The sequence below is a fragment of the Lasioglossum baleicum genome, chromosome 1 (assembly GCF_051020765.1).
Source record: "Lasioglossum baleicum chromosome 1, iyLasBale1, whole genome shotgun sequence".
In the NCBI taxonomy this organism is placed as follows: Eukaryota; Metazoa; Arthropoda; class Insecta; order Hymenoptera; family Halictidae; genus Lasioglossum; species Lasioglossum baleicum.
In genome coordinates, this window is record NC_134929.1 from 18,218,021 (window position 1) to 18,235,343 (window position 17,323).

Consider the following 17,323-nt stretch of genomic DNA (forward strand, 5'->3'; position numbering starts at 1 on the left):
CCAGCACGCAGACACACGCATTAGCATTCACGTCCCACGTCCTCTTCGCGCGCTTTCTTCGGGCGTATTGCGCGTATAATTGCACTCTCATTTTCGTCTGCAGATTCAGCGCGGCTCAGACAATAAGCGGCTTTCGGTATCTTTCTATGATGCTTGTTCTATCCCAGGGTCCCACCTCCCCCCGGCCGTCGTTTCATGTCTCCGCCCTACGTCGTCTGTCCCTTTCCCGCGTCCCTGCTCTGTCTCTCCGGGGTCGTCCGCTATTGATTCCAGGTTTATTCTTGGCGGCCCGGTCGCTTTACCGTCGTCAAAACATCCAGAGCACAGGGGAGGCGTTTCAGATCCCCAGACTCGGCGCGAAAATCCATCTTGTTGGCCCCTGACCACGCGCCTGGCCCACCCTAACTTCTTTCCCGGCGGCTTTTGTTTCAAAGGCGACGCCAAACTTGGCCGGAAACTCAAAGACTAGACTGTGCTAGCGTTAGACCAGGCCTGGCCAACTCAAATGGTTTCACGGGCCACTTTGACGACGCGTAACGTTACAGCGGGCCGCACTTTAGGTAAACATGCTTTTAAAAAATGTGATACAAATACAATATGGATAAAACTTTATTGTTATACGTCGCATTATAACAATTACACGCGCAAATTTTCATTTACTTAATATTTTTGTATACATACAACGAGAAACAAAAGTTTCAATAGAAATATAAAATCGCCCGACGGGCCGCGTGTTGGCCAGGCCTGCCTTAGACTCCTGCGAAGTTTGCTAGGCTCTAGGACACTAAACTTCCTGGATACCCAAGCGCCTGAATGCTTTTACGTCTAGATGCCTGTTTTCCAAAGTACCCGATTCTCTAGATTTCTTTCATACCTTAGTCGATACTCTAAATATCCGAATCCTTAGGTACCTGGACGCTTAGATGCCCAGGCCCGCAGATACCCGAGTGCCTAGATACTCCAGCCCTGATATTTTCTAGTGCCTAGATACCCTAATCTCTGAGTACCCAACTCCGGTGTATAGGAACTTGAGTGTTTAGAGATTACGATATCTAGGCATCATTTATAAGCATCCGACTACCTGAGGATTCGGATATTTAGGGAATCAACGAAGGCACGAAAGAAATACTGTATGTATACGCCGGACTACTTATTTGCCAAAGAACGGAAATCCTAAATAGTAAAGTGCCTCGACTGCACAGATCGCAGACGCCACTCGTCATCGGTTTTCCAGCACACCGGTCAAGTTCAGGTCAGCAAACTGGCTCAACTTATGTTGCGTACGCTTCTAGGCTTCGCCTGGTGTTACGCCCCTAGCCCGAGCGTGAACGTTGCATCAGTTTTCCGTGTGACCGAGCACGATCGCCGCGAGTTCCGCCATCCCCGTCGGTTTTACGGCCGCCTGGAAATCGTAACGCGGCTTTATTTGCGTGCACCGGTTAGGTCCGTCGGACACAGACGAAGGTTCTCGTCGACGACGGAATAAATTTCCCCTTCCTAAAAGTAAGCGACGTTACCGTCACGTTAATAAATTAGCATCGCAAGCACGCGCTAAATTTCCATTTAACGACCCGGTTAATAGGGGACTCGGCGACTTGTCACTGACACCGTGTTGTTGCGGCAATTAAACGCCACGAGATGATACCCTCTGATCAGCCGATATCGAATTCCTCGAATAGTAGGAGTTGTAGTTTTCATTCAACTTCGTTCCCAGCTGGAACACACGTGTAGATGGACCTGTCTTCGAGAACAGCCGACGTCGTCGTTGAGCAATTAACGCTTCCTTCCACGCCGGAGCTTTTAACCGACCAGCTATTGCAATTTGTGACAGTGATTACGCCGCGGTCGTATTCGCGTTATCTATGTCGGATGGTAATTGAGCTATTACCAGGAGGTGTGTCGCCGGCAGTGCGAAATGCATGGTGGGAGGCTAGATAGTCTGCTACCTGCGCATTAGGAGCTGTAATCACCTGAACTGCATTGGTTTCTGGTATTTGGGGCTTGGGGAGCTGGACATTTCGGTGTCAAAGTATTTTGTATTTAGATATGCGCAGGTACCAAGGGAATCTAGTCACTCGAGTATTTAATAACCTCGGTCTACCAAGTGTGGTGTCGATTCCGGAATTGGGAAGTCGGATCACGGCTGGATTAACGGCAAATGATCGGATAGTCAAACTCCGGAGAACACGTTCTTTATTATACAAGGTGCAAGGCTTGGCTTGCTGTCTACAAGACAACTCGGCTGTGCTTGAAGTTGGCAGTGGCTTCGTAGTCGAAACAGTTCTTGTTGTAGTGGAGGTAGTGGAAAATTAGGAAGAGTAGGAGTAGAGGTACGTCGGTTACAGAGGCTATAAAACTATAAATCTCGGTACGCTGACGGTCAAATAGGTTCAGCATGTCTTTGTTCCCTACGGGTTTGTCGAATATCCTAAATATGATAGATTCGTCCTTCGCAGGAGCTTTTACGACGGAGCACCAAGTAAACTTTCTACCTAGGAACTGAGGTATCCAGAAGTGAGAGATTCAAGTCTTCGGGCGTCAGGAAACGCCGCCAAGTTGAGTTTCGAGCACTCGAAGTAAGTGATGTGCGAGGAGCGTGAGCTCCGCCGGGAATTCTCGTCCCGGGGACAGCTCTTTCGCAAGGTCCTTGAATATGTTCATAAACTCCGGCAACGCGGGCTTAATTTCTGCGGCTGTCCGGCCATATTAGTTATTCGCCTCGCGTCGCTAGCGTGTCTCGTCTCGCCAGGGGATGTGACACGATTGCGCTCTCCGCGTGAAACGTTGCGGATGCGCGGCGCATTCTAGTCGAATTATGAGCTACATGGAAGACGTCTGTGATCCCGACACGCCTCTTGACGCCGCCACCGAGCGAAGCGAATCTCAGATTTTCGTAGCACGATACACCGGGAACACGTACCACATACCTACAAACTCCAACCTCTCCGGCCTGATACAATATTCGGGTGTCTGGTCACGTTATCGACGCGTTATTTGGCCGCCGTGATAGGTGGACTGCGGGCGCCATACATTTATGGCAAACCGCGTTATCTACGTACCGACGCGTTGGAAAATTTGTTTAGAATTGCACTCGGCTTCCCTTTATCTGACCGTGCACGTTTCGATGCATTCTTCAGCCGCCGGGAACTCGCAATTACGGATTTTTTAAAATCAAGTTTTCTGTGGAGACGGAAATTAGAAAGTTGGTCTTTCTAATAAAGAATTATTTGGTATAACGTGGCACATTAGGTGTGAATATATTAACAATTAGTTTTCTAGAATAATAGGAATTATAATCGAAATCTAGTTAGGTAGGAATTATACTAGTTCGAATTGTAAAGGGTTTCTCTAGAAACTTGTCCATAGAAAGTGAAATTATACTCCTCAACTAGCAAGTTAGTAATTACACGAATTCTAATTGTAAATGGTTTCCGACGCAACTTTTCCATTGATTTTCCATAGAAACAGGAACTATAGTCGTAAACCAGCAAGTTATTTTGAGAACCGATGAGATAATAGTTTCACGGCGGCATGCGGCATTATTGAAGGAAAGTTGTTAGGCACCCCATCGCATAGCACGCACATCGAGGAGCCTGCTAATAGGCTTCCGGTAAGCGAAGCGTTAATATTCACAGGGTGATCTCCAACATTTCTTGGAACTGAATCCTCTCTCTCTCTCTCTCTCTCTCTCTCTCTCTCTCTGTCTGTCTCACTCTAAAAAACTCCTACGCAATTCTCGAACCACCCACAACAATTCTGCTGTATCCTGTCTGCATATATTCTCCCTACAATGGTTAAAGTTCACGTAGGTTCATTGTGATATAATCTGATCAAGATGAACATTTTTAACATTTTACGTACCGTACATTATTGACCTTTCGGAAATCAACCCTTATGCAACTGAGTGCTCTCAAATGCCAGTTTATTATATTTTCCTACTATTTCCTTATTAGCTAATATGTGTGTGCGGGTGAAGTTGTAGCTCTGTTTCGTGAAAACAGAAGCAGAGAATTGAACAATAGTGTTCTTCAAGATAGGCGTGATCAAGTCTTTGTCCTTTCTACTCGTAATCTATCAAGGGATAAAATCGAACATTCATCGTCGTCGAAACGGACCCCAATACAACCAGATAGAACCCAACAAAAGCTAGTTGCCAGGACCCGAAAGAAAGTAGCACAAACGCGACAGCCGACCTGACAAGAAACAATTTAAACAATCCAGCGTCGGATGTCGCACACGTAATTTCCGGACACTTCTCGGCCTGCAAAGTGCCCGGACGTGTAGCGCACGGTTACAAACAAAGTGCTTTGATCGTTCGTGTTGCTCGTCCACCGTGAAGAACTCCGTGCCATAGACGAACGCTAAAAAAAGGCGTGTCCGCTCGCGAGAGCATCAAAGACAAGGAGAGGAGAGAACTCGACCCGATGTTTCTCGAATGGCAACACAACTCGCCGGTGAAAATCTTTTTATCGCCGCGGCCGGCCGGGGAAGAATTCCCTTGAATCCCATTAGGTCGTTCATTCAGCGAACGGAAGCCATTTTTCGACGCCTCCGCAACTTGCAGCTAGCAAGTTGCAGCTTTCGCCCCTCGGACGACAACGGAATCCCCGCGTAACGATGCATCTGGACGCCGTTGCGTCATCGGGTTTTAGCATCCCGCGTCGGTGTTGCGTCACCGGTAGCGTTATACGTCAATATGAGGCGTCTCCGCTTCCTCTGCCAATGGCGGAAACGCGAAAAGTTTCGCACATCGGGATCGCCAGTCCCTCCCGCGTTCGTCCCGGTCACTGCCTCTGATCTGGTCCAACCTCGACCGGTAAGGGGCTCCCTGCATTATCCATGCCTCCGTCGATAACGGACGCGGATCCGTTTCGAATCGGAAGTTCCCTAGGCGGATCGCGAATCTGGTTACTCAAATATCTAGGGGAAACTGGAACCTAGGTATTCGGGAATCTAGGCACTCAGGTTCCTCGCAGATCCCCGACAAACGTTCAACAACTCGCGAGACTCTAATTCGGGATTACTCAAAACTTTCACCACGTGACGGGCTATTTCCTGCTACCGACCTCCACGATGGCATAGTGCCAATTTTTTTTTTAACGTATTTCACTGTTTTATACTCGATAACTGTCCTTGTTGAGAGATGTCACTCTAATTGCTGAGTTTAACGGCGTTGCTCTTAAGTGATCGTGGTTGATGATGGCTGTTAGGTGCGTCTTTTACGAGTCTGTTTGAAGTAGTTTTGCTGGCTTCTTGGGTATCTAGGAATTCGAAGCTCCAGAGATATATATATGGGCACTAGGGGAATCTAAACACTTGAGTGTATGGGCTGTTGGGAGCCTAGGAATTCTTATTCAGACACCCTATTAGCCTGATTCAGGCATGAACTAGAATATCACTCTCACTACCAATCCACGAACTCTTAAAATCATCGGTTTAGGGGATCGCCAGTCCTGTCAACACTCCCTCCTACAGTTTCGCACGCGACACACCGGTAAAACCTAGGCAACTGCCATCGACATGGTCTACTGCCCTTGTTGGGGAAGCGTGCTGCGAGCGATCCCGCTCGGCCAGTTTCCGTCTAACAAAAAGCCAGGAAACAGTTAAACCGGTTGTTAGCCGATCATTAACTACTCTTCCCTCCCAGATCCAGGAACTCCAAAGAAACTGTAAAATCCAGTTGCAAAGTGCAATGTTGCCGAATGCCCGTAGAAAATGATGAATATCGAGGTGAGCATCAACGTTTAGGAACACAGAGCTGTTTTGAACTGATCTAGGCAGGACCTAGGCTCCTTTGAACGGCGTTATTCCTGCTGAACAAAGGGATCGCCGGGAACTGGGTTAACCCGATGACACACAGAGCCGGCCTCTGTTAATTGGGTCGTGGGATCGCATCCGTTCCATGCGCTCTATCTCCACCGATGAATCCACTCGGCGCTGAGATAAGACGCGAGAGGAAAGAATCGCAACGATTCCTCCTCGGGTCCTGATGTGCGTTCGCCTATTCAGAGACCCTTCTTTCATTCTTCGCGCGTCTTTCTGTCGGGCCGGCCGCGCCGGGAGAGATTCCCTCTGGTCCATTGTTTTCGTCCCTTTTCCCTCAGCGAGCTTCTCCTTTATTTTTCTCCGGCCGGCAGGCTCGTTAGACCCCTTCTTCTTCTTCTTCTTCTTGTTCACCGTCGTCGTCGTCGATCCTCCGGGGCTCTTCACGATGGAAAACTCGCCAGGACGACGTGTCGCTTTCGGCCTCGTCTCCCGATCGTGGGAAAACGGGGACCCGCTTTATTTTCCTTTTCTTTCTATTTTTCTGCGTCGAAACGCGCGCCCAGGCTCTTCTGTTCGCGGACCTTTGTGCTCGCGGAGAATGCGCCCGCTGATTATGTGCCCTGGTCGGGACTCGGCCCCTATTTCTCGCCCGGACGAGGACTTGATTGGGTGTTGAACCGATTTCGACGAATGCTTGCTACGGGTTTTGCAACCGGGAACGGCCGAGAAGCTGAGGAAGCTCGGTGATTGAGAGGATTGTGCGGAGGGTGGCTAAATTGTTTGAGAACCGAGTGTCTGGATGTTTCCAGTCGGTTCTACTCAGTGTCTATTGAGCGTCTGAATTTGTTGTGTAGGCACATGAAGGTGTTTCGACAATCGAGTCCCGACAACGAAGCAAGAGACATTACCCTCTTGGTCCAATCAATTGATCAAATATCACAGTCACTCTTGGACGAAAGTGTCTTCAACTATTTCTGGATGTATAAAAGTCAAGAGTGTGAGAATCGAAATTTAACTGCTCCAGCTGGTTCGGGAGGAAGAAGTTTCACTACACAAACGCTGAAAATTGCACACTTCAGGATCAGAAAACGCATAATACTATTTCTCCACAGCCGCGCAGTGTTCATTGAATAGTTTGCTCAGCCAAAAGAGAAACGAACCTAACCTCGTAACGTTGTCGGGCTTCGCGCGGATTACAGGAGCTCGTTTCGTTTAGCAGAGGTTAACGAGAACTTAGGGCAGCGTGGCTCGTTTCAACGAGCTCCTATCCCGGAATCCTTTCGGTCCAATCAGTCGGATCCGAACTCGAAAGTGTATTTCGATCCGCTCCTTGAGGATTCCAATTCGAATCGAACGTTTAATATCGCGTACGTCCGAAAGCGATTCCCGAGTCGGATGTCCAGTCTTAGGAGTCCGTGTCCGTGCCGTGAAAGTTTAAACAGAAACGATTTTGCAGTATCGGCCCGTAAATAAGAAACGAGCAGCGGAGCGGCACGCCGAACGGGAATCGAGTTTTCAGAAAAATGACATGGCAAGCGTAACAAATGGTCGACCGCGAAACTTCCCGTCTTGCTGCTTCGAGGCATCCGGCATTCTCTCTCCACGGTATTTCGGAACAATCACGAAAGACAGCTTCGGTACTGGACGAACCATCTGTAAGCTGTCTCGCGGGAGCTGTGCCCAGCGATAGGTCGCTGAAAAATCGGTTCCATTTCTGGACCCGAGGGTCTACGATGTTCTTGGTATGCGTTCGCGACGATCCTTGATGCGGTTGCTTGGCCGAGACTGATGCTGCTTTAGGAATTTAGGAATTTTCGAGCCTAGGCGGTCGGGGAGCCAAGCAATCAGAAATGCTGGGTCCTGGGAGTGTAGACACTCGAGGACCTAGGCACTCGGAGTCCCAAGCACTCAGAAATACTGGGTCTTGGGAATCTAGACACTCGGGGATCCAAGCATTCAGAAATACTAGATCTTGAGAATCCAGGCACTCGGGGACGTAGGCACTCAGGTACCCAAGCATTCGGAAATCCAGGGTCTTGGGAATCTACGCACTCGGGGACCTAGGCATTCGGAGTCCCAAGCATTCAGACATACTGGATCTTGAGAATCTAGGCACTCGGAGAAAGCCTTGGAGCAGGGTTACCATATTCTAGTCTCGCCAGGCCCCTTACCCTTCCGCCCCTCGCCCAGCTGCGCAGCGAAACCCGGCTTTGCTTCCCCCACTCTTCCCACTAAAGCTAACTTAGCTTGCTCCGAGTGGTACGCGTCAGCGTTAGTGGGAATATTGGGGGAAGCAAAGGCGGGCTTCGCTGCGCAGTTGAGCGAGGGGCGGAATGGTAAGGGGCCTGGCGAGACTCGCATATGGCAACCCTGCCTTGGAGATGTATGTAGGCATCGAGGACTCGAAAGTAATAAATTAAAACTTTGCAAGATAAAAATCCCCCATTCGGGTATCACGTTTCACGGATCAGAGTGTCCATGATGCCTCGCAGCCGCATCGAGCGGTATTAATAATCCGCGAATGGAGCTTTCAACTGATTACCGGCGTATCGTTTCAAGCTTCGCTCGGTTCGGCAACAGCAGTGCATTTCGGAGAGTGGTAGGTGGATCGTAATCAACGTTTCGATCTCGGGAATCAAGAATGCGTTTCCACGATCGTGGATCAAGCTCGGGAACAAAGAATCCATTCACCGAGGCGAAAGAAACGCAGAACAACCTCGCCGATGCGATGGTTTACCTCGGATGGTTTTTCTTCGGATTCCCGGCCGAGTGGCGAGCAGAAGGGGGCGCGACGGTTTTCTAGCATGTCGCTAATCGGTCCGCGTGCAACACGCGAAATGATTTGCGGCTTGTCCGCTCCCGATGCAGGTCTATATCGAGCGTATTTAGTTGCGCGCCCCGCGGAATGCATGCGGGCACAAATCATCGGGTGTGTTCGCGCGTCACATCTGAAATGCAAAAATCGCGGCCGACGTTGTTTGTTCGGGAAACGAAATATTTATTTCCGACTTTCACTTAGGCGAGATCGATTCGGACGTACTTGAGATTCTTTCGCTGGCGTGCTGCTCGCTTAGTGGCAGTTAGCTGTTTAAGTGCTTGGATTGGCTGGTTTATCGGACACTCGAGCTTTTAGCTATGGTGTCTTTCTGCAGTCGAATTGCATCGTGTTTGGATGGTTAAACGATTAGACAAACGAGGGTCTAGATATTTCAATGTTTTAGACTGGGGATCTTTAGGCGACATCAAAATTTTCTGCGTTTGTTGCAAGAAGAAACAGAAGCCACTTATAAACTTCATTTCTCCATTTAATAATTATAACAGGGCAAATGTAATAAATTGATACTCATTTTTGTTATAAATGCATAAAATCCGCAGTCTAATAATGATAGACAGCCCGATAATAAAGTGCTCCGGTATCGAGACACTGCAATCTCTATGGTATATGTAAGGTCGAACTCCGAAGACTAAAAAGAACCGTTTCTCTTTTGCAGCACATGGTGCAGACAGGCATGGCTGCGCCCTACGGTGGGGGTGTCTTCCCCCCGCCGGTAAACGGCGTAGCGGGTGTCGTCGGGGCGGCTGGTGCAGCCGGTGAAGTAAAACCACCTCCACCAGTGCCTGTCAAAGAAGACAACGGTGGTGCGCCCCAGCAGCCACCACCCAGTGGGCCTCAAGTACCACCACCAGCTGGTGCTCCACACCCGACAGCCCCCGGTGCACCAACCGCGGCCAGTTTCAGCCCGCCCCCACCTCCAAATGGCGTCGATCAACAGGCTATCGTAAGTATCTCTTCATTTACATCCTTCATTAAAGTACATCTGTTCGTCGAGATTGGTCTTAAAAGTACAATATTATAGAATCGAAACCTTCGTACTCTGTTGCCTTGAAAAGATGCAGATATGTTTTCAATGTTACACATGTCCCTCCAACAATCACTCTATCGCTATGATCGGACAAGATAAATAAATGCTATTAGGGTAGACTCTTCAAGATCAGAGGCAATCGTGTTCAAACTCCTTATCAAAGCACACACGGAGTAAAGTGTTAACTGTAAATTTTCAATGTACGGTATCCCCGTCACCGTTCCAAGGAAGTTCGCCTAACGGACGCGACCGGGACCGATACGAGAGCTGCTCGTTGACATTCCCGGTGCACTTGACAGAGAGAGGGGTCCGGGGCGAGTGTATGCTCTTCCGGCGGATGCACCGTCGGAACACGACCCCGTAAAACCGAGGTCACGCCGCGTTGATTGCCCACTCGAATCGCTGCACCGAAACCGCAGTGGCATCGTGTCACAGTGTCGCGGCCGGATTCTTTGTTCCCGCGTGTCCCGTCGCCTCGACTTTGTTCGTTCGTGTCGAAATCGTGGTTCGTACCGAATCGGGTTTTCGCAGCTGGGAACATCGAACGGAAGCCCGATAGAAACACGCCCGACGGTTTGTGTTGCCGTCGACGCGATGGATCGAGGGAGGCCGGGTCACGTACGATCTCGCGTCGCCTCGATCATTCCAGCCACGTACACATCGAAAAACAGAAACCGGAGAGAGGTCCAACGCGATTACGAGAAAGTCGACCCCGAGGAAAGTGTTTCCAACCCTGACGAGACCGCTTGGGATTCTGGGTACCGATCGTTCCGATACACTTTCTGATCGATTGCCTCCGTAACCGAGAGCTCCATTCGTCCTTGACCTCCGCGATGATTAAATTCGAACTTTGAATGATTGAACTTGGGGAACTCGAGGACCCAAGTATTCGGAAATCTAGCCATTCGGGGATCCAAGCATTCGGAAATCTAGCCATTCGGGGATCCAATCATTCGGAAATCTAGCCATTCGGAGATCCAAGCATTCGGGGATCCAAGCATTCGGAACTCTAGGCACTCGGGGACCCAAGCATTCGGAAATCTAGCCATTCGGGGATCCAAGCATTCGGAAATCTAGCCTTTCGGAGATCCAAGCATTCGGGGATCCAAGCATTCGGAACTCTAGGCACTCGGGGATCAAAGCATTCGGAAATCTAGGCATTCGGAGATCCAAGCATTCGGAACTCTAGGCACTCGGGGACCCAAGCATTCGGAAATCTAGCCATTCGGGGATCCAAGCATTCGGAAATCTAGGCACTCGGGGACCTAGGCACTCGGAAATCTAGCCATTCGGGGACCTAGGCACTCGGGAACCTAGGTACTCGGGGATCCAAGCATTCGTAAATCTAACCATTCGGAGATCCAAGTATTCGGAAATCTAGCCATCCGGGGATCCAAGCATTCGGAAATCTAGTCACTCGGGGACCTAGGCACTCGGAAATCTAGCCATTCAGGGATCCAAGCATTCGGAAATCTAGCCATCCGGGGATCCAAGCATTCGGAAACCTAGCCATTCGGGGATCCAAGCATTCGGAAATCTAGGCACTCGGGGACTCGGGGACCTATACTCTATTCAACGAGAGAACCGTACCGCGTGAAGACCAGTTTTCGTTCCTCGCTGCGCATCTTCGTCCTAATTGGTTCAAGGAAGTGGGGAGTGGATAGTGGAGTGAGAGATGAGAGGATCGCTGCGCCCCCACCATCTTCCAAGCTGCGCGCAACGGTACGGTTCTCTCGTTGAATATATGCAGTTTAGTCACTCGGGGACCCAAGCATTCGGAAATCCAGGATCTCCGACATCTAAACACTCGCGGACCTAGCCATTCGGAGATCTTTAAAAAAATCGTTTATCATTTTTCAACGACACGATTCCAACATCCCGATTTCAGTAAAAAGAATAATTTTGCCCAGTGAAGGGATCAAGCTGATTCAATTCTCACATATTTGCAATCTCCCGTAGAAAACAACTCAAAGCGCGTAAGTCTCTGCAACAGTCTAGACCGCTCAGTTCATAATCGTTAGTTACTAAAGCGTTCAACGAGGGCAATACGGAAAATAGAGCACGCCGGAATTGATGAAATTTGTCGGTGCGGGATCTCAAAGGATCAGTTTATTCGCCGACGCGTCACAAAGCTGCGAAACTGCAGGTACCCGTGTCGGCCCGATGCACTCCGTGCATTCCTTCCGTGCAGTTTCCTCCGAGCGAGCGAGCACCGCGCCCCGCCATGCGCCACTGAAAACAATCCGCGCGCCGTGTTTTTCCGGCTATGCTCGAACAACCGCGACGTGCCGTGGCCGTGTCGGGGAAAACAATCCGGATTTATTCGACAAGCTGATACAACGGCCGCGATAACTCGTCCCCGTGGCAATTACCACGATTACTCGCGAACCGGCCTAATTAGCCGAGCTAATTAAGGTAATTCCGTTCGTTGATTCTATTTAGCGGTCGGACGGATTCCGTAAGAAGTTCGCGCCGCGTTTCTAGGTCCACTGCGCTTCGTTCATTTCTCCTGGAACCGCTCATTCTGATCGGAAGTTCAAGTTCGTTTTCTACATGTTTCCAGCAAAGAAGAAAAAACCCGCTCGAGACTTGTATTTTTGTAAGCCACAGCTGATCGATATTGACAGCGAAGATCATTTATTGTAATGTTGCGAATGTAGCATTTTTCGGATTTCTAGAATTCTAAAAATTGCGAAATTTATTTTGATACCAAAGCTTACGAACAGAGAATTAATTAGTACATTTCGGCTCGAGTAGCTTTCCTTTCCAATATTGAATGTGTCAATATCCTGTGATACTTCAGTAGTAAAATGGAACCCTTCCAGTTCGAAGAGCCCTCAGAACTCTCCCTTAAACCGTCGAATCGGTCACATTGGCCGGAATGATAGTGATTCGCGTCGCGGACAGTGCTCGGTTCCGCGAATTCCGAGGACAGTCTGCGAAGCGATCGTATCTAATTAACCCCGTCCTAGGGGCTATGGATTTCGGGCTGCACGGCTGAGCCGAGCGTGAAGAGTTCCGAACAATGTCGCGGTTCCGGACCGAGCGGTTGCTTTGTCCATGGCTCGTCTGGTTAATTAACCGGTGCCGGTTAGTCAGCGGCTCGTGAAGCTGCAGACCGTTCTCCGTTCAGCCCACTTAGCGCACGCAAATTAACGCGGGTCCACACGAACCTCTTCTTGAAATTGTTATTTGAACAGACGACGACGTCGCCCAGGCAAACGTTCCCAGGTCAAAGTAATTTCGAGGCAAAAATTTTCATTAGGGGACGTTAAAACGTTAACGATCTCCTTAATCCAGGAACGACGGCGCGGCGGCTCGGTCAATTCCGACATACGTTTTTACGAGCAGACTTCTCGAGTTATGGCGTTTCCTATCGCGCCGCAACTGCTTGACAGATTATATTCATCTGAATTTTACCGATCTCGAATTTGCTGTTTCGCAATCACTAGACTGCGGATCTTTATGCAAAATAAAAATGTTCTGCATTGATTGTGGGAAGCAGGAATAACATAAAAGTTGTGTTGGTTATTTGGGAAGCAAGGTAATTTTATAATAAAGAAAACAGGCAGATATCTTTTAAACGATATTTATGTAGATGCTCTCTCTTCAGAAGTGAGGTTTCGACTAAAGATGGTCCGGAGCTTGCCGGTACATTTTATACCGAAACGCGAGTCATTGTCGTCATGCGGATTCAAAGGGCCGCCGCTCTATCTCTGTTTGTGAACCTAAGATATCGCAGAGATTATTGTAATAGGACCGACAGAGATGGTCCCTGGAATGTTTAAAACAATGGTTTTCGGAACAGTATTCATTTCTGTATCATGACGTCACATATCGACACCCGAAGATATGGTTTCCCGAATGTATATGTATACAATAGTTCTAGGAACAGATAAACGACGTCATATATCAATAAGTTGGTCTCGTATCTTAACGACATCGTTATATAATATTAACCCCTTGCCCTACGATATCGTGTCAGACTCGTGTCGAAGATTTTGAACACAGTCTAATAAATATGTATGCTATTAATCTCCTTTAAACCGTGATGAAATTCTATTTTGGTTTTGTTAATGTGCAGTTATTGAAGAACATGTAGGCATACAATAAATATCAATTTTACTCCTTTTTTAGGAAATTTCGAACTACGAAGAAAGTTCTAATCATTGAAACCGTAAAATCAATCGTTCAGCAACGGGTTCAAAGCAACAATACAACATTCTTGAATTTTTTTAATCTTTTACTGTTTTATATTTCACCTAACATTCGTTGGGTTAAATTCATAAAGATTCGCAGTAACGTAGTCACTGTATTATGCACTGGTTTTTAGTGCTCGCGCTCTAGCTGATTTCATGGGAAACTAGACTCAACAATTATAATTATAAGGGACTGTCGTAAAAGTAAGGACCAATGTTACGGTTGTCGCCTTTATTTCTGTTTGTACACAAACTTTTTCATGAATGTTAGAAGTGCAACGAGTCATGTTCAGTGTAGCTGTGCCAACCAAAAGCCAAAAATATGTACAAAAAAGTTTTATCGATAGACTGCGGATCTTCATGCAAAATAAAAATTGTCTACATCGATTGCATGGGATAGAAACTAAATAAAATGTTATTTATTCGCGTAATGATTTGGATAGAAGAGAAATCATAATATTGACATCTTCAATTTTAAACATTTGTCAACAATTTTAAATTTCATCTACTCAATTTTTCTATAAATGCATAAAGATCCGTAGTCTATTTATTGCATTTTAAATCTGATTCAAATTAAATATATATCTAATTTGTCGGAAAGTAGTTTAAATGTGCAGAAAGAATTGTGCACGCCAAGAAGTTTTCACTTGGCTGGTGCGGTCTCGTGCGTGCAGTATTGGTCTGTTTTTTATTTATACGCGTTCAATTCTCAAAACCAGTCCTCGAGGAGGTGAGAAACGCTCTCGGAAGACCCACAATCGGTGACCGATGACGGCAATCCACTTTGGACCGTGATCCCGACGCATTCATCGGCGAAGGTCTCGCCAGAGATCTCGAATCGCTCTTTAAACTGCTCGAAGATCCTCGAACAAAAGCGCTCGGAGGATATTCTTCGGCAATGTTGGATTCCGTTCCACAATGGCTTCGAACGAGGATCGAAAGTCGGATCCGAGGGTTCTCTAGCAGCGATGCGAATTGAATTACAGCGGGTCCGGAGTTGCAAATTAAAAGTTCCCTTTTCAATGTTGCGCTCGCTTTTCTATGAGGCGCGTCGAGAGGGTTGAGTCTGGCGGTCGTCGCGTCGCTCTTTGACGATGGAAAGAGGCCTCGGACAATCCGGCCTCATCGAGGAGAGGGAGAGAGAGAGAGGAGAGGTGCGTTGGACCACGTGTTCGCGGCGACTCCAAAGTTTCGGTCTCGAAAATTTTAATTCGCGAACGCGGTTCTTTGCTGCCGCGGCTCGTTAGCCAATAGAGTCTTCAGCATCCATTTCCGGTTCAACTGGCACGCTTCGTTCGTCATCCCTTTCGTTTCGAACGTTTCCCAGTTTGGCGGGACTTTTTAATTTGAGAAGTTAGTGAAAAACGAGTTCGGTTGAAGGGTTTGCAAAGGGAGCACTTAAAGACCTGGATTTTTATAGAATTTCTCTGCGATGTAGAATTTAATGTGATACTCGTAATGCAGATTTTTTGAATGTCCTTGGTATTGGCATTGTCCTTGGTGTTCATAGAGCGAGAATGGTGAAGATTTGTATTATTAGAAATGTTTAATATTTACAGTGGTCGAAATTTCCATAGTTCCATACTTATTTGTTGGAAATTTCGGTTCATTTATAAAATAATACAATAGGCTCTAAGTATTTATGTTATATTAAGATGATGACAAAGACGTCTGAATGGTTTCAAAGTAGAATGTCTTCTCAATCAAGTGATAAAGTTAAAAAGTATGTATTCTTGATGAAGCGTTGTGCAAAATTTCTATAGTTCCACTCAATATAATACTTTATTTATTTTACAAAATCAACATGTTTTAGTTAATAATTGTATGTTAATATTGTATAATCCTACCATTTTTCAAAATAACTGCAAAGTCCTGCATCTTTATGAGCCTTTATTTTGATCTGCTCCTCCACATTTCATAATTTACCCCGTGGCATGTTAAGAAAAATCGATATAAAAATCGATACAACCTAAAAATGTATCCTATTTTATAAAAATAAAAGTAAATCAAGTAAGAATATTGTTATACACAGTTTTATACACAGCACTCACACTGTAAAAGATAAAGGAATATATCAGCTGGAACTATGGTAATTTCGCTGGAATTTTCAATAAAATATCAAATATAACTGTAATAATCGAAGCTATACGAACAATCGAAATACCAATCAAGAAATTTATTGCAACCGAAGAAACAATCACGTTCAGTCAGTAACAATGAAAAGCTCAGTCGATTACGATCAAAAACAGGAACATTTTTAGCGGAAGTTATACGCAACAATCGAAATACTAATCAAGAAATTTATTGCAACCGAAGAAACAATCACGCACAGTAACAATGAACAGCTCAGTCGATAACGATGAAAAACAGGAAAATTTTTAGTGGAACTATGGAAATTTCGACCACTGTATACCCGAGTCTCGACGTTTATATTATAAGAGGTTAATTTTGAAATTCCCAGCATATTTACAAGGGTACATCTTTTCTATGAAAGATTCGATCACCATAGTGGATATCGAATAATCGGTTCAGAGTCGATCGCCACCGGGAGGGGTGAGTTCCATTAGTGTCCCCCGTCGTCAAATTAGGGTCGCGGATCGATATCGGGAAAGTTTTGCCTGGTCCGCGAGCAATTTGCCTCAGGGAAAGGGGGAGCGGTATTTTTTAGCGAACGAGATTGCCTGGTCCTTAAGGAAATTAATTGATTCTCCGTTGGCCACGCGCATCGATCCGCCATGAATGGATCCTCCCCGTTAAAAGAACGTTCCCTATAGAAAAGACATTCTTGCTCGAGTCCTTCGTGCTGGCTTTCCAGTGTTCTTGCTCCCTGCGGGCACCGTCGACGAAGAAAACTAATTCTGGGACGCAGCCGCTGATTTACGTTAAATAGGACGGATTGAAATACGAAGTTCCAACGGGAACATAGAGTCCGCGGGAACGTCCCGTTTCTTCCGCGGAAAAAGCACGGGACCGGCATGAATAATAGCAAGCTCTCCTCCACCTGGCAAGGATTTATAGTTCCCTTAAACTCTCGGTCATTTGTTACCGCCCCCTCAATCCCTCGGAAGCAGAGGAACGCTCCTGCGATCCGAGGGAATGGTAGAAGGGCCGCGAGAAGAAGGAAATCAACCCCGTCTCGTTAGGTCCGAGGGAAAATTTGATCGATGCATCCCACGGTACACGTCATAGAAATGTTCCGGGAAATTGTGTTTTAAAACGTCCGAACGTATGATGTCTGTCGAAAATATTAGCCCAGGGACAAACGGGAAGCTCGTTACTGGCCCAAGGGTTTACTGATCCTCGTATTTGTCGAGATTTCTTGCCAAATCGTAAGAAAAGCTAGAAAGCTGTTTTACTCATCAATTGTCCAAATCATATTTTTCAAGTTACTTTCTGTAGACACGTTAATCTATCTATTGTATCCAATGCAGCAGCTGTTCAGTTAATTAATTCGCTGAAACCTGAATAATTGAATGGCGATTATAATACTGTAAT

General features: G+C 46.9%; 1 protein-coding gene across 1 annotated transcript in view; it reads left to right on the plus strand.

Moving 5' to 3' along the window:
• Window positions 1-17,323, plus strand: part of LOC143208601 (RNA binding protein fox-1 homolog 2) — a 214,967-nt gene that overhangs the window by 81,913 nt on the left and 115,731 nt on the right. Inside the window, exon 2 of the mRNA XM_076423128.1 lies at window positions 9,258-9,545. Coding sequence (XP_076279243.1) covers window positions 9,258-9,545 — 288 coding nt within the window. The remainder of the gene's footprint in view (window positions 1-9,257; window positions 9,546-17,323) is intronic.